Consider the following 26533-nt stretch of genomic DNA (forward strand, 5'->3'; position numbering starts at 1 on the left):
TGTAAACAATTCATCTGATTTATCAAGACCACAAAACACAGAAGGTCCCATTTTAAGCAGGGGCTCCCCAAACTTGGCAGCTTTAAGACTTGTGGACTTCAACTCCCAGAATTCTCCAGCCAGCATAGTGTTAAAGTTGCCAAGTTTGCGGACCTCTGAGTTTAAGGATCTGGGTTTCATGCTGTGTTATTCAAGTAATACATCCAGTCCAGGTTGTTTTGAACACCTAGGAAAGTTAAACAATAACCCTCTCTTTGGTAAAGATACCCAATATATGCCAGCTGTCACGAACTGTTTTGAAGGCAAGAAGTTGGCACAGCTCCTATAGGAGTTCAGTTATTAAACCCAGACCCCAATTACGATAAATTAAACAGGATTTAAACCATCTTCTTAGGAAAGTTATTCTGAGTGGTGAAATGTGTGTCCTGGATAGAAGAAAGAATCTTTTGGGGGAGAAAAAGATCCTAAAATAATTCAGAGTTTAAAGAATCTGTGTTTTACCAATTGCAAAGCAGCCCAAGCATGTTCACATGTCTTTTTTTTAACTTCCTAGAAAGGTCCTGAAACAAGTATAAAGAACATGAAAAGAACTGGCTCTTATTGGTATTAATTAAAAGCTAATGGGTAGAAATGTGTATATTTAATATTTCAAAATAAAAAAAGAGATTGGCATTGGTAATTCAATAGTTAGAATCATTCATCCTAATGGAAACATCTCAAAAAAACATCTGTGGTACAAAGAACCACCTTCGGCTTTTCCTACAGCACCTTTATCTTGAAATTCAACTGTTGGATGTGACATCAAAGTAAAAGTATTCACACTTAGCTGATAATTGTTTATTAAAAAAAATCGAAATCTCACTGGTCACATGAGCCAGCGGAAGCTTTTGAAATGATTGTTTCATATTGTTATTTAAAGCAAAGCATCTTAAAAGGAAGGTGAGAACATAATTCTGTTGGATAAAATAACGGCTTCAACTACGTCAAATGCATTATATCAAGAAAGCAAAGCAGGCTGAAAAATGCTGTACAGATACACTTCCACAGGAAAAACAAACATGTTAATTATAGCAAAATTGAAATCAATTTGCAACTAAACCTCAGTGATCTTCAATATATGTAAAAGCATCCTTTGTTAAATTGACAAATTCAGCAGACTGATGCAAACATGCTCAAAAGCAAACTACTTATTGCATGTAAATTACGCATATATTCTATATGACGCCAGGGACATTTTTTGTTCTGACAGACACTATAGGAAAAATATTTGCACAAGCAGCTCATAGAACTGAAATATACCCTTCTTAAATAGTAAATTATGCTATGTGGACCTAAACGATAGAAGTCACATGGCAGCTGTCGGTCTCATCCAAAAACAGAGTACAGAAAACATCGTTGAAGAATGTTGGATGATATTTGCATGCTCTTTCACAATCAGGGTTGAAATTGACCTCTAGAATCTGGGGTTGCATATGTTGCTTCCCTAGAAGACAGATAAGTAAAAAAAATACCAGGTGAATTATAAAAAAAAAAGAAAACAAAAGCAAGCAGAAACTGGCCCTAATCCAGGGGTGTCAAACTCAAGACTCGGGGGCCAGATCCGGCCTGCAGGGTGCTTAGATCTGGCCTGCAGGGCCGGCCTGGAAACAGCAAAAGACCGGCTCGCGGTGCCTTAGCCAGGGAAAACGGAGCTGGAAAAGGCCGCACGTGGCCTCCTCCGAGCTCTCTCTTCACTGGCAGAAGATTGCAGGAGGCCATCGGAGCCGAAAATGGAGCTCGGAAGCCCGTTTTCCCTGACAGAGCCCCCCCCCCGAAACAAGTGATGTCATGCTGGCCACACCCACTCTGTCCACAACCACCCCGCCCTCTGAGATCAAGCACAACCCTGATGCGGCCCTCAATGAAATTGAGTTTGACACCCCTGCCCTGATCGGAAACGGCCCGGTCACCAGAAGATGAAGCCTATCTCTGAAATTCACTGAGGAGGAAGGCCCCCGATCGATTTTCCTCCAGCCCCCCCCCGGTCTCAGCGCTGCAAAAGGAATCCTTTCCCCTCCATTTCCACTTCTCCTGGAACAGAAAATGCCCTTCTCTAAATTGCAGTAGCCCTAATATTTAACACCCACAATGGCTACTTCCATGAGTCACCTTACAGGTAGTCCTCGACTTAACAATTGTTCGTTTAGAGACCGTTCAAAGTTACCATGGCACTGAAAAATGTGACTTATGACCCTTTTCCACAGTTCTGGCCTTTGCAGCATCCCCATGGTCATGTGATCAAAATTCAAATGCTTGGCAACTGGTTCATATTGACGACCGTTGCTGTGTCTCAAGGTTACATGGATCCCCTTTTGCGACTTTCTGACAAGCAAAGGGAGAAGGCCGATTCATTTAACAATTTGGGTTCATTTGAACCGGGGCAAGAAAGATCGTAAAATGGGGCAAAACTCACTTAAACAAATGTCTTGCTTAACATCAGAAATATTGGGCTCAATTGTGGTCATAAGTCAAGGACTACCTGTATAGGAAGGCTGAGATAGTTAAGAAGTAAGAATTTCTCTGACATCTTAGAAAATAGCTGCTAGAAGTGCTTTAAGCTTGAAACAACTACCCAGGGCTCAAATTTGAAGCACTTCTACATCCACAGTGCCAGTCAACTGGGGTGCTTTATTTTTATGCCTAAGAGAAAGAGTGCTGGGCAGTTCTTGCAGTTCCTTTCTATGCTGTTCGCTGCAAAGGTACTTCCAAAGATCAAAGAAAACATTATTTCCACATGCAACCTTTTACATTAAACTTTTAGCTCAGTTTAAAGAAACTGTATTCCAAAAATGTCACACTTTATGAACAAAAATGTATATGAAAAAATCATGTATATTTTAAAATCATGGCTGGGACCAATATCTAACCAATTCCTTTTGCAATGTGATGCCATGCCAAAAGAAAACTTAAAAGCAGCTTTTTGGCGGAGGGGGCAAAAAAACACAGGCTACCAAATCCCATAAAAAGATAATCACAAAGGATTTTGTTCCCCTCACACATATGTGCTAGTCGTTTCCAGCTCTAGGGGGCGGTGTTCATCTCTGTTACAAAGCCAAAGAGGCAGCACTGTCCGAAGATGTCTCCGTGGTCATGTGGCCGGCATGACTAAACGCTGAAGGCACACGGAACGCTGTGATCTTCCCACCAAGGTGGTCCCTATTTTTGTACTTGCATTTTTTGCATGCTTTCGAACTGCTAGGTTGGCAGAAGCTGGGACAAGTAAATGGGAGCTCACTCCATTACGTGGTGCTAGGGATTTGAACCACCGAACTGCTGACCTTTCTGATCGACAAGCTCAGCGTCTTAGTCACTGAGCCACCATGTCCATTATACCTTATACAATACTATACCACTTACTAATAATGGGGATAAAACTCTCTCCCAGATGGTTGGGATTATAGTCCAGCTTTATTTTTATTGGAGACTTTGTTGAGTTTCAGAAGATTCCCCAAACTGTCTGTGAGGAGAATGAAACAGGCGCTAAGACTCACCGTTCCCAGATGATTCCCATTTCAGCATCAGGTCAATGGCATAGACAGCTCGTGAAGACGGATAATCGCAGATGCCAAGAGGTGCTGGTTTGGCACAAACTGCTCGGAATAACTCAACAAATGCCTTAAAGATGTCTTCCTAAGGACAAACAAGAAAATGCAGAGGTTGATGCACCTGGGCACTCTTCCATTTTCAAAAACCAAGAGCGGTTAAAACATGACTTGAAGGTGTCTGTGCGTTTGCTTTCGCAAAAGGGCAAGCTACCAACATCCTTGATATGAACTTCTCCTAAAAGGTTTCCCGAGAGCTCCAACCAGCATGCAAAGTGGGGATTAGGAGAGCTGGAACCCAAAACTTCGGCTAATGCTGAAGTCGAGGGTATTTGAAGCAAGAGACAGCCCATCCTGTGGGTTTTTTTTTTTTTTTGTATGTGCATCATTAACCTCCTCTTCTCTCCCCCCCCCCAAATTTATTAATAAAACTGTTTTAGATTTAAAAAGATAGTTTCCTTTAAAACTGTACGGACAGTGTAGGGTAGCAATAACATCTCCACTTGGGAAGCCATTGAATCAATGAGATCCTGTACATACGGAGCGAAACTTAATGGGTATTATTACTCCAAACTGTACAAACAAAAGAGTGGATCTATTTGGGGCAATACAGGCAGTCCTTGTTTATTTGACCATTCGTTTAGCAACTATCCAAACTTATGATGGCACTAAATAAGTAGTACCTGTAGCCCTTGTCTTATGACCGTTCATTTAGCAACTATCTGAAGTTCTGACTGGTCCTTGCACTTGTGAGCACCACAGGTTCCCTGCAGTCACACAGTCATGATTCCAGGTGCTTGGCAACCAGAATCTATTTGAAACAGCTGCAGCATCACAGGATCACATATATACCTGCCAGCTGACTTTTGACGTTTAAAAAAAAAGACTGTTTTTTTCCTTGCAGTTTTAAGGTATGGTCTTATTTTTTAGCCTTTTTTTTCTAATTTTGTAGCCTAGGGATCCGTCTTTCTTTAAATTTAAATTAATTTTTTAAAGGATCTTTTCAATACAGCATCATTTGAGTCCCTTCTTTTAAAATTGGACTTATGCTCCCTCTCGTGCTTTAAAGTTGAAATAATAATTAAAAGTTAACTTTTGCTTATTTTTTATTACTTTTTAAATTTTTATTTTTTTAATTCAAACTAGATTTTAAGTGATTTATAACAGCAAATGGAAGCAAGGTGATAAAAATTAAATCAGGAGCGACTTACTTCAACAGTTTTCCAAGAATATTCTGAGTACTGCTTCTCAAAAAGTGGGATAAATTCATTATAATGCATCTGCAAATAAAAAACGATTTGATTATATATATTTCTCCCTTGCTTTTATTTTAACTTTCTGAGGTAGAATTTCTTCTTTCCCCACTGGTTGTTCTATAAAAACCTGAAAGACCTACAAAGAACAGCTAGTATTTCAAGTATTTGAGTCTCACGGCTGATTTTGAAATGCTTACCCAATGTTATTAATTTTGTCGGATTATCCAAAGATTAAGGAAAAGAAACTTAGCTTGCTTAATCAGACTTCTTTTCATCATAACATTTGGCTGGCTCATTACAGACTAACTGCACTGTGCCTCAAACAAGTTTTTCTTGGAACATGTACTAAAAATTATTTAGAATATTCATTCACTCAAACATCAATCCAGACTGTTGTGTTAAGAGAAACAATACAAACTACAATTCCTGGAATATTTTTTAAAAAGTTTTGGTAGGTATTTTACACATTTGTATCTTCTAAGAAGTAAAGGCAGCACTATGGATATTTCTGGACAATATTTTAAATTTAGATATGTTTTATCTTCCAAAGAGCTGCTCAGAAGCAGTCCTGGCTGATCTAGTCCTACAGCCACACCTTCAACCTGATATGCATGCTGATATACTAACGTCACCACAGTTTGAAGGTAACTCCTCATTTTCCTTTATCATTTACTCACTTGCTTTAAAGGTATCTCAGGGGCGTAATTCATAACAGTAAAATGCTTCTCATAATCGTCTAAATCATCAAGTGAAAATGGCCTTAAAGAGGAGGAAAAAACCAGACAGGGACACAAAGTTAGTTTATGAAATTCAGAAATCCCACAAGTGTAATACCACTGTAGAAGATGATGATTACCTATTTGAGAACCGGAGCCAAAATACATCGTAGACATGCAGTTTGAGTGGCTTAACTGATCTCAGCAGCACGATATATCGAATATCAAATTTAACCAGTCCCACATCTTCAAGATGAAACAATACCGGATTTTCAATATATTTAGACACTACCTAAAAGAGCAGAAATTGTTTTAAAAAGGTAGAAATAATTTTGCTTGGAACACAGCCAATCTTGGGCATGCAAGATAGCTTATAATTTTGAACCAACTCTTCAAAACAAGATAGCTCTAAAGAAATTTAAAACATGGCAATTTGAAAGATGAGAAACTTGAAACTCTCTAAATCAGGGATCCCCAACCTTTTCGACGCCGCGCCCGGTTCCGACATCAGCTGGGCGCCGCGGCCGGTACGGCGTCAACTGGGCGCCGCCATCTTTTATGACGAAAGGCGCTTCCGGTGGCGTCACGGAGCGCTGTTTGTCATAAAAGATGGCGGCGCCAGCGCTTCTGGTGAGCTTTTCGGGTAGAAATGGCTTTCTACCCGGAAAAGCTCACGAGCGCTGGCGCCGCCATCTTTTATGACGAAACAGCGCTTCGGTGAGCTTTCTACCCGGAAAAGCTCACCAGAAGCGCTTTTACCAAAAAGATGGCGGCGCCCAGCAACCAGCGGCCCGGTAAGGCTTGTTCGCGGCCCGGCACCGGTCCGCGGACCGGCGGTTGGGGACCCCTGCTCTAAATAGCTAAACTGTGTCAACTTCCCAGAATAATAAAAAAAACAATAGAATTTGGGAAGATAAAGAGAAAAATTGATGGCATCTATACATTTGTGGAATATTTGTCATTACTATTGTATGTCTACCCCTCATATTAAAAATATATATTATGCTGAGTAATCAATATCTAATGATCCCAGAGGTGGTATGCAGCAGGTTCTGACTGGTTCTGGAGAACCGGTAGCGGAAATTTTGAGTAGTTCAGAGAACCGGCAAATATCACCTCTGACTGGCCCTGCCCCCGTCTATTCTCTGCCTTCCAAGTCCTAGCTGATTGGCAGCTCTTCTTTGGTTGCCCTGCACAGGAGAACGGAGCTGGAAAGCAGGTTAGTGGGGTGAGGAGGGAATGGGGATTTTGCAGTATCCTTCCCCTGCCACACCCACCAAGCCATGCCCACTAAGCCACACCACGTCCACCAAGCCACGCCCACAGAACCGGTAGTAAAAAATTTTTGAATCCCACCACTGGCATCTACTTAACACAGGTAGTCCTTGACTTACAACCATTCATTTAGTGGCCGTTCAAAGTTTCACACTTACTGTGTGAAAGCATCCCCTTGGCCATGTCATCAAAATTCGAATGTTTGGCAACTGGTATTTATTTAGGATGGTGGCAGTGTCCCAGGATCATATGATCACCTTTTATGCTTTTCCGACAAGTCAACGGGCAAGCCAGATTCACGTAACAACCATGTTACTAACTTAACAACCGCAGTGATTCACTTAACAACTCTGACAAGAAAGGTTGTAATTGAGTCCAACATCTATGTTGCTAAGCGAGGCAGTTAAGTGATGGGTGCCCTATTTTACAATCTTTTCTGCCACAGTTAAGCAAATTTGACTTCCCCCATTGACTTTGCTTGTTGCTGGGGAGGGTTACAAGTTGTGATCACATGATGCTGCAACCGTCATAAATACATGCCAGTTGCCAAGTGCCCAATTTTTTAATCACGTGACCATGGAGATGTTGCAATGGTTGCAAAGCGTGAAAACCGTTAAGTGATTTTTTTTCAGTGCCATTGTAACTTCAAATGCTCACTAAATGAACGGTTGATAAGTCGAGGACTTCAGTCATTTATACTGAAAAAGGAATGACGTGTTTTGGAAGAGAGTGCGCTGAAAATTCTTTAGAGAAGAGGGTAAGGAATGAAAAACTGCCAGACTTCAAAATCCCTTTATTGTCCTGAAATCAGAAAGAGGTGGCTTGTGCTATGAAAAAAAAAGCATAATGCTTCACACACTGTGACGTTGCAGAAAGTTGAAGCAACCCCAAAAGAAAGGAGTAAAGGGGAAAAAAGAAAACTTGCTTCAGACTTTTCCAATAAAATAGCAACCTTTTTTCTTTTTTCTTTTTGGCAAAATGTCTTTCGTTCTGACCTTAGGGATGCTCTCCCTCTGCCTGATGACATTGTTAAGGTTCTTGGTGATGTGAGTGTCCAGACTTCTGGCCAGATTCCATGGTTTGCAGATCCAATGATTGTCTTTTCCTCTAGATTAGAATCCACAGAAGAAAGAGCACTGCGTTTAGGGCTTGAAGGCAAGCGTCTTTTCCTCAGATCAACTTTGTATCACGGTGTCACAAGTTTAATGTTTGTTTTATTTAATTCCAATCCTTTTATTAAGAAACCCAAATTATTCCTATACATGTAGACAATCAGCATGGCACGTGGGTTTAGGTCAGAGGCCTCTAAACACGGTAACTTTAAGACTTGTGGACTTCAATTCCCAAAATTCCTCAGCCAGCTTCACTGGAATTCTGGGAGCTGAAGTCCACCAGTCTTAAAGTTGCCAAGTTTGGGGACCCCTGATTTAGGTGTTGGGCCAGGACAATTAGTCACTCTCTAGGTCCAATCTACCATATGGGAAATTGGAATGGGGAAAGCTCTTTTGAGCTCCTGAATGAAAGGCACAGTATAAATCTAAATACATACCTATAAACACATACATACAAATCTAAATAAATGCAATAAATTCACCAGTGGGCTAGTAATCATCATAATTACAAGATGAAGAGCCTGTAACAGAAATATCATTTTGTTATTTGAATGTTTTCACGTGAACTGGAATCCTACTCATCTGGAAGCTTCAAGCTGTTGATACCAACTCATGATTCTGCTGTGCCCATGAATTCCCATCAATTTATAGTAACGTCAACATATCTGACCGAAAGGGAGAGGCCTCCTCATGCTAGTCACGTTCAACTGGAGATATGTGAAGAGGGCTATTGTCTAACACACGGGTGTCAAACTCATGTCACATTGCCGTTACGTGACGTTTCACAACGTTTTTCTCATTTGCAAAGCTGTGGTGTTCTGTCCAAGGCTTCCTGAGACCATAATTAAACACACGCTTGGTCCAAACAACTCTTGTTTTATTTCAACACTGGAAATTCCCAGCCCCTAATGAGTCCCAAACAGTCCATCGAGATAAGCACCCACCTTTATCTCCTTTGAATTGCTGCCAACAACTAAAGTGCCAAATTAACTGTAAAAAGCCAAGCGAAGTGCAAAGTCCACACAGAGCTTCAAGGTTTAATCCGAACAGAGTGAACGACTTTGCTTCCTGCAAAGGTTTCTCTACCTTTGCACCTCCTTTATACCTTAGGGGAGGGGCAATCACCTCCAAGCTTTAGGTCCCGAGTCTCCCCTTTTGTCTTAGCTGCTCTTGCTTTCTGGCAGCTCTGTGCACGCATGCACTGGGAACAGGCTCCCCTTGTTCCTCTGCCTTGCTGCTGCCAGACTCCAGAGGCTCCGGAGTCGGCACATAACTCCCAGATGGTCCTGGCCCCATCTTTGTATCAGACGCAGGACCCTCGTCCGAGTCCTCCCCAGACTGGTCCCTGTTCTTCCCCACTGTCCGATTCCACTGCCATCTGTACAAGCTGCCAGCAAACCACAACATGGGGTGGCTGTGGACTGCATGTGACACATCTGGCCTGTGGGCCGCCAGTTTGACACCCCTGGTCTAACACAAGGTAACAGAGCCTGAGTCAATAAGAAACTTGAGTTCTAGTAAGTTTTGTGATGGACTTGTTTTCTCTATAGGCAACAATTAGGTGTATGTATGTATGTATGTGGGCAGGTAGGTAAAATATATCTATATTTAATTTTCTGTCCATGTTATAAAAATGGAAAACTTCAGAGCCATCACATAGAACGAGGCATTATCCCGCCTCCCATCTCTAGGAAAAATGAATATTCCTGGAGGTGTCATAAAGATTCCTTTTATTTCTCTCTCTCTGACATCTACAAAGTAAGAATGAACAGTAACATTAGGGAAGTTGAAAACACGTAGCTACTCTGTACCTGCTTTCGCGCTGCTGAAAGAAACTGATGAACTGTGGCAGTTCTGTACAAAGATTGAAAGTACGAGGCAGCCATTTTGGCCCTTCTGAATCCCCAACTCTTCTTGAAATGGAGGCCAGGCAATCCTTCACGGTCAGGAGATTTTCACATGGAAACTGATTCACCATCACGTGAGGTTTTTCTTCACTTAGTTTTCTGAAAGAGCAGGAAGGCATTTAGCACAGGGGACGCCTTAGTCAAATATATAGATACCGAATAGGTTAAAAATAATCGTTACTTGCAGGGAAATAGCTGTGTAACCTGTAATCTTTGAAGTGGGAGAAGATGTAGAGGATATCAGCTTCTTGTTCCAAGTCCGTAAACTCAAAACGGGGGTGACTCAGGTTCTGACGTACCTGCTGGAGATCGGTGTAAACTCTGAACAGAAAGATTGGGGAGACAGAGACAAACAGCAATTCAAGAGTTGTAACATGCCTGACAGTCCTGAGAAATATTTCTATTCTATTGTGGAAAGTAATTTGTATACGTCAGTGATGGCTAACTTTTTTGTCATCGCGTGCCGAAAGTGTGTGTGTGCGTGCAAGCGCATGGGCACGCATGCCTGCACCCATAATGCACATGCAACCCCCACCCTCTCCGACCCCTGCGCATGCACGTGGGACCCCTCTGCACTCCCACTCCTCCTGTGCTCCTACGCATGTGCACGTCTCCCGCATGTGCCCCTCCCCCGCACAGATATCCGAAAATCAGCTGGCCGGCGGGAGACGCACACGCATGTACAGTGGAACTGAGCTGGGGCGACGGCTCGCCTGATGGCAGGGATGACTCTGCATGCCATTTCCAGCATGCATGCCATAGGTTCGCCATCACAGGTAATTGTCAATCCTTCTGAGTTGCTGTCTAAACCATGTAATATTAGCAGTTGGGCAGACATATGGGAAATGTTTTTTTCAATAATTTTATTTCAGGCAATTTAAATTAATATGAGCACTTCAAAAGGGGCTTGAAAACTGTTTGGAAGACTATACAAGTCACTGAAGAGTCATGTAAGAGTACCACCTCTCGTGTTAGCTTGTTTATTTTTCACATTTTTGAACTGCTCATCTCCCTCAAACAGGGATTCTGGGAAGTACCGTTATGTACAATAAACTTTTAAAATATAAAACAGTATATATAAAAGCTAAACATTACAAGGAGAGAAGGGTAATGTAACACTATTCAAATAAGGGAGGCCTGTCAGGGCTAAAGGGAAGCTGCTGAGAGCCAGTATGGATGCACCCAACACCTCTATTCCGCTCTTGCCAGAGATCATCCATGAATGTGACCAATGCTGAAACCTAACCGAAAAGGATCCATTAAATCTATTTCACTCCAGGATCCTCTGAAGTTGCAATGCAACTGCCTTCTCAAACACCTTCCCTAAAAAGGGCAGGTGGGAGACTGGACGAAATTGTTTAGAATGGGAGGGGGTTCAGTGGCAGCTTCTTGAGGAATGGACACACCAATGCCTCTTTTTCTTTTGATTACTTTCACAGTAATATATTTTTCTACCTGTTCTGTCATCTTTTCTTTGTGTGCTCCCACACAAATTCATTGTTGCAACATTTTAAGAATAACATTCCTGATTTCTGCGTCTCTGTATCTCACTGATTTCCCCATTCCATAAGAAAAAGGATTAATTAGAATCTACAAAAGTCACCATGATCCCCAAATAATTAGACAAAACGGAATCTAACATTCTTTGAAAAGCTGCTTTAATTGCTTAAACATAACCATGCCAGTTAGATGCTTATCTAGAAAGCAAAAAACATTTGGAAATACGTACTTGAAGATTTTATTCTTCTCATAAATGGGAAGCTTTATTGAAGCAGGCAGTTTTTCTTTGTTTTCAGTTAATATAGCCTAAAATGCATACAGATATAGAACCCCATTAGTTTTAATTTCATGTTATCCTTTGCAAGCAATCACTTCTGAATGTCAGCATGAACAATCTGTTCACTTTGTAGCCTACTGGGCAAAAAAGGGTGATGTGGTCAGAAAAGGAGCCGGCTACAATTAAAGCTACCCAACAAATAACCAAAGAACACGGCTTTGATTCAAAAAATATTGTCCCATGTTTACACTACATTTACCATGCTTGTTAAGGACAATTTTCAGTCTCCAACACCATATCATCCAGAACAGGACTTATGCCTGGGGAAATGGGTCTATCTTCTCATCTAGATCATTTATGAAGATGTTGAAGGTTATTGGACCCAATACTATTGGTATCCTGCTGCATTCTTCCCTCCATGTAGATTAAGGACTATGTGTTGAGTGCGGTTAGTCAGTTAACTGTGAATCCATCTGGTGGTGGTACTGTCTATCTCACATAGTTCTATTTTACCAAGAAGTGGTCTATTTTTATCACATGCCTTACTGAAGTCGACATATATTATATTCACAATATTTTCCTGATACACAAATTTAGCCAATTTATCAAAGGAGGAAATAAGGTTTGTTTGGCACAATATGTTTTTAACAAACCCCATGCTGTTGTCTAGTAGTCACCTTGTTCATTTCAGTAACTGTATTACTGTCTCTGGGAAGAGATTTATTATATACATTTGGTGTTATAATTATTATAGTCCTATAGAGACTTTATTTTGATCTCCCTGGCCGTCCTTGCCACAGCTCGATTGCTGTTGCTGTGAGGAGAAAATTCACAAATTTCTCTGATGATTGCAAGGCAGAATTATAGCCTCCCCTGACTCTCCCTCTCCTCTCCTCCCCTCCCCTCCCTCATATCTCTATTGCTCCTGTGTTGCCAGGTTCCTCTGTTCTTCATTGTCCTTATAAAGAACATTTCATAATTTCCTCAGAACAATGTTCTTTGGTTTGGGAGTCACAGTAATCAAATTAGCTCTAGTAAGCCAGTTTATGAAAGCAGCTGCATCTTTCCATTTTTGTGGAAGTCCGAAAAAGACATGGTTCCTTTAAAGCGATGATGGTATTAAATTTACAGTTCCTTCCTAAATTATTTTTTTAAATCATCCACAATGCTATTCAATATAGTGTATATGAATGTTTGTGTGTGCGTGCGTGCGTGCGTGAGAGCACACACACACACATATTGTGCCTTCAAGTCAATGTTGATTCCTGATAGCTGCTTAGGCTAGTCTCTGCAGTTTTCTTTGACTAGATTTTCAGAGATAGCTTGCTACTACCTTCTTTCTTTGTTAATTAAAAGAATGGAATGTATGAAACCACAAAAAATGTCTGTATCTTACCTCCAGATGAAAAGTCACCATGAGCTTCCTAAAATGAAGCTCTGGTGGGTCTCTAGGTAAATTAGATGAATTAACTATCTTTTCTTATTTTTTTAAAAATGCACCTGATAGTGATCATCTGAGGGTTCAGTGATAAAACAACTGATATTGGGCAGCTCACTGGATCTCCACGGCAGCAGCCGACATTTTCTAATTAAACAATCAGTTTCCCCATAGGCGTAATCCCGGGTTACTTCTTCTGCAAAGGAAAAAATGGAAAATATTCAAAATCTGCATTGAATGATAAAGGTAAAGGTTCCCCTCGCACATACATTCTAGTAGTTTCTGACTCTAGGGGGAGGTGCTCATCTCCGTTACAAAGCCGAAGAGCCAGAGCTGTCGGAAGACGTCTCTGTGGTCATGTGGCCAGCATGACTAAATGCCAAAGGCGCACGGAACGCTGTTACCTTCACACCAAAGGGGTCCCTATTTTTCTATTTGCATTTTTACATGCTTTCGAACTGCTAGGTTGGCAGAAGCTGGGACAAGTAATGGGAGCTCACTCCATTACACGGTACTAGGGATTCGAACCGCCAACCTTTCTGATTGACAAGTTCAGCATCTTAGCCACTGCGTCCCTGCACTGAATGATAGAAGTAGACAAAAGAGCAGACTTCTGGGATTCTCCCCAAAACCTGGCTGATAGAATAGGCATCTATTTGAGGTTGTAGAAGACGGAACGGGGAAAAAAAATTCTTGTGAATTCCAGAACTGAACTGAACTCACAATTCTTTGTTTCCAAAATGCATTCCTGGTGATGCATTCTGCATTTCAACAATACAATTTTGGGGATGGAGGTGAAGAAGGTGATATGTTGCTATTGCCTGTTTTGAACAATTGAGAACAATGACTTAAACATCACCCCAAATCTACTAGCAGAGCAAAACCTTATCACCTGCATCTTGGTTTAGTGGGGGATATTCTTTTCAGAGAAAAAATGTTGGAATTAAATGTTGCAGCTGCCAGGAAAAGCAACTGGTGGTTCTCCACTTTGGGGAGGTACTGGGGAACCAAGAGATAGAGACACTGCTTTTTTGTAGCTGCACCAGACCTCTGGAATGGCCTCCCACTACAGCTTAGCTTGACTTTAACCACCTTCTGGAAGCAGGTGAATGTGAGGTCTTCAGGGGTGTCAAACTCAAGGCCCATGGGATGGATCCAGCCTGTGGGGTGCTTAAATCTGCCCATGGGGCCGGTCTGGAAATAGCAAAGTATCGGCCCACAGCCAAAACGGGGGGTGGCCCTGTACCCCTCTTTGGCTGGCAAAGTGCTGCAGAGGCATCCATCCCTTCTCCCAGCCCCCCCCCGGCCGGCCCATCGAGAACAATGCTGATCCGGCCCTCGAAGAAATTCAGTTTGATACCCATTTTGGATTTGATGCCAGGATATATATATTTTTTTGAGTTTTGTATATTTTTAAGAAAGTATGTGGTGTGGGATTAGGACTATAAACACACATACAAATATGATCTCCATTTTCCTTCCAATACAGATTTCAACGACAATAGCAGTGCTTTGAAGGAAGGCCATAAAATGCATTCCCTGTCCAGCTTTCAAAGAATCAATGTTGAATTTACATGCAGTTGATATGATTGAACTTTTATCCTACTCCAAAAGCAGAAAGGGAACCCAGACATACTTACCACCATTCTCAAGGTCTCTTAAGGGCCAGAGAATAGTAAAAGCAATTTGCTGTGGCATGTAAAATAACGGTGCTGTTGCAAAAGTGGGCTCGTCTGAATGCTGGATACGGGATCCAAATTCATCCATAATGTACCAAACTGGGACTTTCTCCTCAGCTGTCTGTTAAAAAAATAAAAAAGCAAGGATGCATGAATAATAAGTTACCTTAATATACCATGGCAGCACAATGTACTTCTATTACATTTCATTTTTAAAAAAATACTTCCTTTCCTAATCATCTCAACAATTTTTAAAATTACAATCAAGTCTCAAGTTAAATGTGATTTCTGATGACTACATGAACATATACTGTCATAATATTCATGAACTGGCAAAGACATGGGTAACAAAGTCAGCCAATGGGAGCTGAATTGGGTCTGAGGCTGGAAGGAATCTGGGCGTGGCTTAACTCTGTGCTCTCAGCTCTGAAACTGAAACTATCTGCTCTGAGCTCTGAAGTTTGCTTGTGTTTTGACTGTAACTACCACATTGGACGAATCTACTGTTGGTATTGTAAACTTTACTTAATATGTTACTATGTATATAAAGAAGTTAATGAATCCTGCTGAATCAGTCATCTGTGTATGCTTTCTGGATTTGAATTTTTGCTGCAAATTCTAGCATACACTTGTACTTTTCTTGGCAAGAATATAAAAAAAATGTTACTGCCTTTTTTAGAATGTTTTGGCTTTCCAATATAGCTTTGAACTCCCTTGAAGGTTAAGATAGTTGACTTACAACACACCAAAGCTAGAGATCTTTAACAGCTTCAATCACTCTCGTATGACCATACCCCACATGACAGCTGATAAGTCTGGTTGTATTTCCACATTTCTTCTAACACTTGGTTGACCACTGCCTCATCTGGAACCTCTCCATGGAAGTCTATTCCCATCAAATTGGCCATTCTGTGAAGCAGGCCAGGAACCTGCATAAGCTGTTGGCGGGCATGTTCCACACGGTATGTCCAGGCGTGATCAATAAGAAAAATGCTTGGAAGACAAAAATATGTTAAACATAAAGTTCCCAGAACATAAATTTCTGCAGTGGTATAAGTCTAAAAGCAAAACAAAAGATGAGGAAGTTTATTTTTTATTCCTTTTTTACTTCAACTACAGGTAATCCTTGGCTTACGATCACAAGTGAGCCCAATATTTCTATCACTAAATGAGACAGTTGTTAAGTGAGTTTTGCCTCATTTGATGATCTTTCTTGCCACAGTTGTTAAGCAAGTCACCGCAATGGTTAAATTAGTAACATGGTTGTTAGGAGAAACTGGCTTCTCCACTGGCTTCGCTTGTCAGAAGGTTGCACAAGTCCCCTTCACATGAGCCTGGGACACTGCAACCGCCATAAATATGAACCCGTGCAAGGTGTCTGAATTTTGATCATGTGAAGATGTGGAGGCTGCACTGGTTGTAAATATGAAAAATTGACAAAAAGTCACTGTTTTCAGTACTGTCGTAACTTTCAACGTTCACTCCATGAACTGTTGTAAGTCGAGGACAGCCTGTCTTCCCATATTCCGTGTATATAATTTTATTAAAGTTATCATACTATACAGTAATGAAATGAAACAAAGATAATAGGGGAATGGGGGAGGGAAAAAGAAGATAAGGGAAAAAAATAAGGAAAAAACCCATTAACTTGCAACTTTTTTCAGTGCAGTAGAATAAAAATATAGCCTCAACTTTTTTAACTTTCACACATTTAGTATATAGCATTTCAATGATAATGAACTTATCTAATCTATAACTCCCCAAATCAGAATTTCAATGTATTCCTATTGTGAGCACAACGTCTAAATGTGGTTTACAGAAGAAGCAATTTCAAGTAGAAAAGTATTTTCTATATTTGACTTGCTATGAAATAAAGTTGCTTCCCTTTCCAAATACACCATGTCTCTGCCCTCATTTTTTTTATTCTACATACCCTAAATTATGACCCGTTGCTTCCATTCATTTGGCTTTCCACTTCCAATAATCAAAAGAAGTCTTCGTCCACAAAATTCAGCCCTTCAGATGCTGCCTTCCTATAAATTCTTTCTCTGAATACTTTGGCATAACATCCATTTTGTTACAAAACCTACATACCCATAACGGAAATAACACTTTTCCTGATGAACCCTGCTTTCTTTTTTCTTTTTATTATGAACAATCCCACTTAGGTTAACATTTTATGTATTTATTTACTTTTATTGATATTTAAAATAATTACTAGTCCATCTAAAATTCAGAGGACCTTATTGCATGTTACAAAAAAAAACCCCACCCCAAAATAAAATTAAAGCCAAGTAAATTAATAACAAAATGCAGTAAGAACAAATATACTGGCACCAATCTCCAAGAAAAAGAGTATTGGGATCATTTGGTGCAATGACTGAGAAGATCCTCTCCCACACCATACATCTTGGATCTCTCACAACTGTGGAAAACTGAGGCACCTACCTAATTTCCCAATCTTAACAGTAGGGGAAATGTTCTCTTAAAGAGTTAATAACTGGCATTAAACCATTAAAAGCTTTGATCACCAGCGTTACAATTCTGAAGTTTAGCTTCAAGCAAAATATTGCAAGAAACATTTGAAAACATACGTCAAAATGATGTGACAGCTGAATGCATTCGGCTTGCATGTCCTGTCCCGGCATTCGTGCTGCTATAAGTTTGCAGCAAAATGGCAACGTGTGTGGATATTCAAAGGGGATGTGTGTTTTTTTCGTTGTGGTCACAAAGACACACATTCTGAGCAGTGAGGGGATTCAATTTTTTTTTTACTACAGGTTCTGTGGGCGTGGCTTGGTGGGTGTGGCTTGGTGGGCGTGGCAGGGGAAGGATACTGTAAAATCCCCATTCCCTCCCCACCCCACTAACCTGCTTTCCAGCTCCGTTCTCCTGTGCAGAACAACCAAAGAAGACCAAATTAAGCTGGGACTCGGGAAGCAGAGAATAGATAGGGGAGGGGCAGTCAGAGGTGGTATTTGCCAGTTTCCTGAACTATTCAAAATTTCCGTTACCCGTTCTCCAGAACTGGTCAGAACCTGCTGAATACCACCTCTGATCCTGAGGTGACGTTAAGGATGTGAATTAGAACCAGCTTGCCCTTGGTCTTCTCCTTCCCCCATTAAGCCGGGAAACTCACGGGAATCCTGATCCTGGAAATACTTTGTAAACATCACAAAATTTCAAAGTATTTTCAAGCAATAACTCAAGCAATAACTCACCTATCACAACTTGATGCCTGAAGGCCATTTTCATTTGTGACTATCACTTTGTAACAAGGTTCATTGCCAAGATTGGATTTCATTTTTAGTTCCTCCCCTGTTTCTTCGTTACCTCTTTGTTCATCTGCTTCTTCCACCTGCATTATCCCAAAATATTCACCAGCATCGAAGACCTAGAATTGTAACCAAAGATATTGACAACTGAAGAGGAAACAGCACAAATTGTTAAATATCATTTTAAGTCAAAGCATTAGAGCAGGCAGGAGCACCAACCAAACTTGTCTAATCTCAGAAAAGCTAAGCAATATCTGACCTAGCTAGTACTTGAGGGGGATATTCATTAGGAAATACTAGGTTGTGGAATACAAGTGGATATCAAAATATCTTCTTAGAAGAAGACAATGGCAAACGACCTCTGCCTTGCTGTTAAGGAACTAGGTGGCATATATTTTTTAAACAGTAATAATAACAATAATAGAAAAGAGGATGTTGGTTTGAGCTCCGAGCTTGGCAACCTGGTTGCAAATATTTCGTCACCATTCGAGGAGGCATCATCAGTGAGTTTTGAGTTGTGCTCATCTGTCAGAACACAGGTCTTTAAATACCTTATTATGAGATGCAAATTAGTTTGAATGTTGTTTGTCTGGATATTTCTGAATCATAAAAATTAAATTTTATTTTGTTGGATAGGGTCCAGTGTTCAAGTCTGTCAAGATCCATTTGTATCTTAAGCCTATCTTCTGGAGTGTTGGCTATTCCTGTCAGTTTAGCATCATCTGCAAATGTGATGAGTTCCACTTCTATTCCCTCATCTAGATTGTTTATGAAGATGTTGAAGAATACTGGGCCTAAAAAGGAACCATGGGATACCCCACTGCTTCCTTCCTTCCATGTAAATATAGTTCCATTGAGGACTATATGCTGAGTGTGATTTGTCAGCCAGTTACAAATCCATCTGGTGGTGATGTTGTCTATCTATTTTTGGAAAAAAAGCATCCAACCTAAGATGGCTGCATGACTGCAGAGACCCAAAGTGGTAATGATTGAACTTCGGTTCAATCTATGACTCACTATGCGTATCTAATTGCTCCACTTCCCACAAAATCAATGAGACAATATAGATTTTGGATAGAAAAATAGCTCAGTCTCACAAGCATTGCATAAAATTACAGCAGTATCACGTTTCGGCTTAGTGAACTTCTTTGTTAAAAGATTTAACTGTTTGGACAAGGCTTCCAGGGTGCTTTTAATTATCTGCTTTCTTTATTCTACCCTTCCTCCCCACAACCCAGCACAGCCACAATTACAGGTAGTTCTCAACATGACAATTAAGCCCAAGATTTCTATTGCTAAGCAAGACATTGAGTTTTGCCCCATTTTATGACCTTTCTTGCCATAATTGTTAAGTGAATCACTGCAGTTGTTTGGTTAATAACACAGCTGTTAATTGAATCTGTCTTCCCCATTAATTTTGCTTATTAGAATGTCATAAAAGTTCACATGACTCTGGGACATTACAACTGACATAAATACATGTCAGTTGCCAAGTGTCTGAATTTTGATCATGTGACCATGGGGAGGCTGCAATGGTCATGTGAAAATCGGTCATTAAGCCACTTTTTTCAGTATCATTAAACCACCACTAAAGGAATGGTTGTAACTCAAGGACTACCTGTACTTCAAAATACCCCAACAGCATTTGCATGGGATTCATTAAAGCAGCTACATCTTTTTCTGGGATCACAGAACTGGGGAAGCATTTGCTGTAGCTGTTCAATCTTGGAAAGAGACATGCTTGTTTTATTGAGTCTAAATTTGTACTCTGAATTGAATTCACTGCTTTACCCAGTCCTCTTGTGGGAAACTGTGGCATAATAAAGAAATCTTACTTTAGTTCTGCCTTACATTTGGTCTTTTAGAGCAGGGGTCACCAACCTTTCTGACCTCAGGGACCACTAAATTCATAATTTTAAACCCTGCGGACCACTAGTATGATCTGCCTATGACCGGCTGGGTGGGCGTGGCTAGGTGGACATCTGACTGGATGAGTGCGGCCAACTCGATGTCACTCACGTGAAGGGGTGCCTCACCAGCCTCTACTCACCCCTCCCCTTCCAGCCACTCCTCGCCTGCCCGGGCTCCTTAGGGCCCCAACAGGAAGCAGTTGTTGGAGCTAAGCAGCCCCCACGAGAAAGAGTTGGCAAAACAGCTGGCTCTGTTCAAATTGGATCTGACCGAGAAGGGGGCACAGCAGAAGCACCTCACTGAGGACTATGAGCATAAGGGAGGGAAGACCTGTGGGAGTGCAAGGCCAGGTCCCGGTGCCTGGAGGCTCAGCGGGATGTGATGGTCAGCCGGTTCCAGGACATGATGCAGCCTCACTGGAACAAGGCCCTCCAGCTCTTCACCACTGGTGGCACTTCCCTCCAGCCTTTGCCCAAAGCCCCAGACCAGGAGGCTGAAGCAGACCCCAAGTCGGAATTTCTGCCCCCTCTTTGACCTGTACAAAAAAAAAACCCCGAAGGGGGAGACTCTCTGCAGCAACACAAGCATTCATTGCATGTATCCTGCCCAGGGGCCATAGTTTGAGGACCCCTGATTTAGTGCAGTATAAAAAATGCAAATATTTTTTCTGCGGACCATCCAAATTTTCTCGTGGACCACCAGTTGGTGACTGCTGGTTTAGAGAAATTATTAGAGCTAACATAGACATCCTTGGCATCAGTGAGTTACAGGCAGTGGTCAGTTCAAATCAGACAACTTTAATTTTCTGGAAATGGTATCAGGCGAAAGGGAGTTGCATTCTGCATAATAAGCAAATAAGTAGCTAAATATGTTGAGAGTCACAGAATATACAGCAATCATATAATATCTATCCATATTCAAAGCAAGCCATTGAACTTCACCATACTACAAATCTACCCCACCCACTGTAGATTCGAATGATTACGAAATTAAAACTTGTTTACAGTGAGCTTCAATGTGCTCTTAAGCAAATATCAAAAAAGGATCTTTGGTATATTATGGGCCATTTCAGTGCAAAGGTAGGCCAAGGAGATTTTGCAAGAATAGTAGGCAAGTTTGGGCTTGGTGAATGGAATGAAGTTAGCAATCGTCTAGTGCAACTTTGCCAGGAAAAACATCTCAGCATAATCAACATGTGGCTTATGTAATACAAACAAATTTTATGCACGTGGACAGCACCAAATGGACAACATTGAAATCAGGCAGACTTCATTTTTATGTCAACAATGCTGAAAAGCTTTAGTTGCATTAAGACACTTCCTGGTGCTGACTGTAGCTCAGACCATCATCTATTAGAGGATAAATTTAAGCTTAAAGTGTGCAAGGTAAAAAAAAGGTAATATCTCTCCAAAATTCAATGTGAACAACATCTAACCTATGTGCCATAGAACTTAAGAAGAGGTTTGAGCTACTGAATTTAGAAGGAAAAGACTCAAATGAACAGCAGCAAGAGATCCAAAGTAACATCATAAAATTGCTGGAAAGTTATATATCATGCCAAAAAGCAAACAGAAACAAGTGACTATCTGACAACACCATCAAAATAGCTGATCAGCGAAAGGCGGCCAAAGTCAAAGGTAATAAGGATAAAGTTAAAAAGCTGAATGCAATTTTCCAATGTGAAGTTAGGAAAGACAAAAGTAGACAGTGGGAAGAACAGTGTCAACGTTTGAAAGAAACATAATAGGAAGGGACAACTAAGATCATGTTTGCTTAGTGAAAATGATGAGATTTTCGGCACGGCAAGGAACTATTAAAGACCACAATGGGAATGCATTAAGTGACCAGCACAAGATCAAGAACAGGTGAAAAGAATGTACGAAAGGACTCTATAGCAGTTTCATGTACCATCAAGATGGTAATGATGACAACCAAATTAATAAAGAACCAAATATCTTGAAACACGGTAGTAGAGTGGGCCATGGAGAAATTGCTGAACTGGAAAGTCCCAGGTATTGATGGGATATCTGTGGAATTACTAAGACTAGTGCCAGTTAACATCATCACTGCCCTATATCAAGAGGTATGGACTACATGTCAACAGCCTTAGGACTGGAAAAGATGTTTTTATCCTATTAGTAAAGAAAGGCAATGACGGAGACTGCTCAAATGCTTTGATTTCTCATGTAAGCAAGATTCTGTTAACAATCATTAAACAGAGGCTACAGAATATCATTGATCAAGTTAGCTGATGTACAAGCTGGCTTTAGAAAGGGGCTTGGCACTTGAGATCATATTGCCAATATTAGATGGATTATGGAAAAGGCTTGTGAATATCAAAATAATCTTTGTATGTGCTTTATCAATTATAGTAAAGCTTTTGACTGGGTAGAACACAATGAGCTATGGGTAGATTTGCATGATCTTGGTGTCCCAACTCATCAGGTCTAATCAGGAAGCAATAGTGACACAGACTGGTCCAAAATCAGTAAGGGAGTTAGACAGGGATGTATTTTATCACCTTTTTTGTTCCATCTGTATGCTAAAGTGGTCCTGTGAAAATTAGATCTTTAACTGCCTGGTCTTAGACTGAAGACTGGGGGAAGAACCATAAATAATTTGAGGCACACAAATGATTCAGCATTATTGGCTGAAAATAAGAAAGACCTGGAAAAAACGATATAGAAAATCAAGGAGGAAGGTGAAAAAGTAGGATTGAGCCTTAACATAAAAAAAAACAAAGATAACGATAACAGTTGGAGGTGGACATGAGACATTTAAAATCAACAAGGAGGAAACTGAATTAGTTCAAGAATTTATCTTTCTTGAATCCAAATTTGTTCACGATGGCAGTTCTACTCCCAAAATCAATGCAGCATAACCTTAGGCTGCTCTACAATGGTTAACATAAATAAGACCTGGAATAGCAAAGAGATTGATTTAAATATAAAAAGCAGGTTAGTTAGAGCAATAGCCTTCTGTATAATTATGTATGGGTGTAAAGTTGGGCACTAAAAAGAATTGATGCTTTTGAACTGTGATGTTGGTGTACATTACTGCATGTGCCATGGACAGCCAGAGAGGTGTTAAATCATATAAAAACCTTACACAGAAGTTAAATTCTGTGAATTTAATTTAATTTTAATTTAATTTCTGTGAATTGAATTTAGAAGCTAAATTCGTAAGACTACAGCTGATTTTATTTTGGCAATGTCAGGCGTGCAAATTCATTGGAGAAGACAACAGTGCTAGAAATGGTTAGTGGAAAAAGAAGAAAAGGCAAGCAAAGATAATATCAAATCTGATACAAAGTTCAACATGCAATTGAAAAAAAGCTGTGGGTAGCTGGGAGAGCACTTGCCAAGAGACAGACACCATTAAATAGTTACAACCACCACAGTTGGTTTAGTAATGAAAACTGATCTGATTTTTTTAAAGTGTTGACCTTATGATTCTTGATTCTTGGCGAATGTATCTTTTCTTTTATGTACACTAAGAGCACCAAATTTCTTGTGTGCCCAATCACACTTGGCCAATAAAGAATTCAACTCAACTCAACTCAACTCTATTATTCTTCTATTCCTATTCCTATCCTATCCTAGTCTATTCTATTTTTTTTGTCTCCTAGTCATCCTTTTTCTTTGAGCCAACCTGTTGCTCAAGCAACTAACTATCCACCTGTGCCAAGCAACCTCATCCAGTTAGCCAGAAGGGCAGGATTTCTCTCATCCATTGCACCACAAGGGTTTGGAGACATTTGCAGAGTCCAAACACCTGGGTTTCCTCTCCATTCTTGGGACTTTTCGCTCCTTTTATGAGCGTCACCAACGAAAGTAAAATCTCCGCATGGTTTAAAGTTCCCTGAGAAGAAAGAGGGGGAAGCGGAGCCAACATTATTAACCCCAAAAGGGGCTAGTGGTCGAAGGTTCCCGGGCGCAGCAGCTTTTTTTTCCCCCTCCCTCAACTTCCAGAGCCGTTACAGCGCAAAGACCTTCTTCTTCCTGCCGGACTCCCCGCTTTGGCCCCGGTCTCCAGCGCGCCTTTCGTCGGAGGAACTCGGCGGGCCTCCCGAGATTTCAGGCCCCCCAAGTCCCGCCGGTTCTTCGGCTCCCGGGGGAAGCGAACCCCAGAGTCCCCCCCCCCCCTCACCGGCACCCACCTCATTTTCCAGCTTTCGCCACAGGCCGGGCCAGTAGCGCTGAGGCACCGCGGAGGCGCTGAGCGCGGGCCTGTGCAAGGCCACGAACTCCAGATACGCGTCATTGTCGCCTGCCGCCATGCCGCCGCTCAGCCTCCTTCGCCCGCTCTGTCTCTGGCCGCGGCCCAGACGGGTGGGCGGGCGGAGCCTTAAAGGAGCAGCCTGGGCTCGCCCTTGCGGTGCAGATGCGCCGGGACCTTCTCATGGGGAGCCTCTCCCAGCAGCCCTTTTCCGGGACCTGCGGCGGCGCCTCCGGACTCCTTGGGGCCCAATGCGCCCTCCTTTCTTTTGCAACACCTCCTTCGGCAGCGGCCCGATTTGTGTCCCGCCGGATCCCTCATGGGGGCTTTAGCCGAATCTCTTCAAAGCAGCTGGGAGGCAATTGAGGGACGAACCTGCTTTTAAAAGAGATTGTGGAGCAGAGAGGGGTGGTGGCAGAGCCGGGGGTCCAAGAGCTGAAGTTGGTGGCCGTGTGAGATACTAGAGTGTGCCGGCACGGAAAACCTGGAATGGGTATCTTTTTAAATCACATTTTCCTCTGGTGGCATACTATCATTTCTCCAATTCTGTACGTAAATTGACTGTGGAGATAAAAGAGAGGAAACGGATTATTTTCTTTTATGTATACTGAGGGTATTTACTCCAAGACAAATTCCTTGTGTGTCCAATCACTCTTAGCCAATAAAGAATTCTATTCTATTCTATTCTATTCTATTCTATTCTATTCTATTCTATTCTTGTTCTAGTTCTGTTCTGTTTCTATTCTGTTTCTATTCTATTCTTTCTATTCTATTCTTTCTATTCTATTCTTTCTATATTCTTTCTATTCTGTTCTTTCTATTCGATTCTTGTTCTAGTTCTGTTCTTTCTATTATGTTTCTATTCGATTCTTTCTATTCTATTCGATTCTTTCTATTCTATTCTATTCTTTCTATTCTATTCTTGTTCTAGTTCTGTTCTGTTTCTATTCTATTCCTTCTATTCTATTCTATTCTTTCTATTCTATTCTATTCTTGTTCTAGTTCTGTTCTGTTTCTATTTTGTTTCGTTTCGTTTCTATTCTATTCTATTCCTGTTCTATTCCTGTTCTAGTTCTGTTTCTATTCCTGTTCTAGTACTGTTCTGTTTCTGTTTCTATTCTATTCTATCCTATTCCTGTTCTAGTTCTAGTTCTGTTTCTATTCCTGTTCTAGTTCTGTTTCTATTCTATTCTATTCTATTCTATTCTTTCTATTCTATTCTAGTTCTGTTCTGTTTCTATTCTGTTTCTGTTCTATTCTATTCTAGTTCTGTTTTTATTCCGGTTCTAGTTCTGTTCTGTTTCTATTCTATTCTATTCTATTCTAGTTCTGTTTCTATTCCGGTTCTAGTTCTGTTCTGTTTCTATTCTATCTATTCTATTCTTTCTATCCTATTCTTGTTCTAGTTCTGTTCTAGTTCTGTTCTGTTTCTATTCTATTTCTATTCTATTCTATTCTATTTCTGTTTCTATTCCGGTTCTAGTTCTGTTCTGTTTCTATTCCTATTCTATTCTATTCTATTCTATTTCTAGTTCTGTTCTAGTTCTGTTGTTTCTATTCTATTCTGTTATATTCTATTCCTGTTCTAGTTCTGTTCTGTTCTATTCTATTCCTATTCTATTCTATTCTATTCCATTCCTGTTCTTATTCTATTCTATTCTATTCTATTCTATTCTATTCTATTCTATTCCATTCCATTCCATTCCATTCCATTCCATTCCATTCCTGTTCTAGTTCTGTTCTGTTTCTATTCTATTCTATTCTATTCTATTCTGTTCTGTTTCTATTCTATTCTATTCTATTCTATTCTATTCTATTCTATTTGACGTGGAATGTTCTGTATTGGTGATGGGATTTAATTTTTTTTACTACCGGTTCTTTGGGCATGGCTTGGTGGGCATGGCTTGGTGAGCATGGCAGGGGAAGGATACTGCAAAATCCCATTCCGTCCCCACCCCGCTAACCTGCTTTCCAGCTCCGTTCTCCTGTGCAAGGCAACAAAAGGAGACCCAGCCGATCAGCTGGGACTCAGGAGGCAGAGAATAGGTGGGAGGGGGGACAGTCAGAGGTGGTATTGGCCGGTTCTCCCACTACTCAAAATTTCCACTAGCGCAGTGGTGGCAAACCTTTTTCGGCTTCCATGCCGATAATTGTATGCGCGCTCGTGTGCTCTCGCTCGCATGCCAGCACCCAGAAGGCAATGCAGCTGCCCCCCCATCCCTCCTGCGCCTGCACGTGCAATTCCCAGCTGTGTGCAGCACGTCCCTGCACACGCACAAATTCCCCACCGTGTGCCATCCATCTGTGCATGTGTGCACCATCTCTCCATGTGCCGCACTTCTCTGTACATGCGTGCACGACCCCAGCACACGCTGCGTGTCTCTGCGA

General features: G+C 41.1%; 1 protein-coding gene across 1 annotated transcript; it reads right to left on the reverse strand.

The window, feature by feature from the left end:
- Nucleotides 1-822: 822 nt before the first annotated feature.
- On the reverse strand, nt 823-24224 carry TTLL12 (tubulin tyrosine ligase like 12). Its single transcript, XM_026677622.2, has 14 exons — nt 24087-24224; nt 17963-18135; nt 15536-15734; nt 14703-14862; nt 13125-13258; nt 11577-11653; nt 10052-10168; nt 9752-9946; nt 7824-7935; nt 5694-5845; nt 5515-5596; nt 4793-4861; nt 3531-3669; nt 823-1483 (listed from the first exon to the last, which is right to left on the reverse strand). Exons 1-14 carry the CDS (start codon nt 24204-24206, stop codon nt 1332-1334), a joined length of 1881 nt encoding a protein of 626 aa, XP_026533407.1. The 5' UTR covers nt 24207-24224; the 3' UTR covers nt 823-1331.
- Between the last annotated feature and the right edge of the window lie 2309 nt (nt 24225-26533).

The sequence above is a fragment of the Notechis scutatus genome, chromosome 6 (assembly GCF_049901735.1).
Source record: "Notechis scutatus isolate UNSWTSFEM ecotype Mainland chromosome 6, rNotScu1.2, whole genome shotgun sequence".
Taxonomy (NCBI): domain Eukaryota; kingdom Metazoa; phylum Chordata; class Lepidosauria; order Squamata; family Elapidae; genus Notechis; species Notechis scutatus.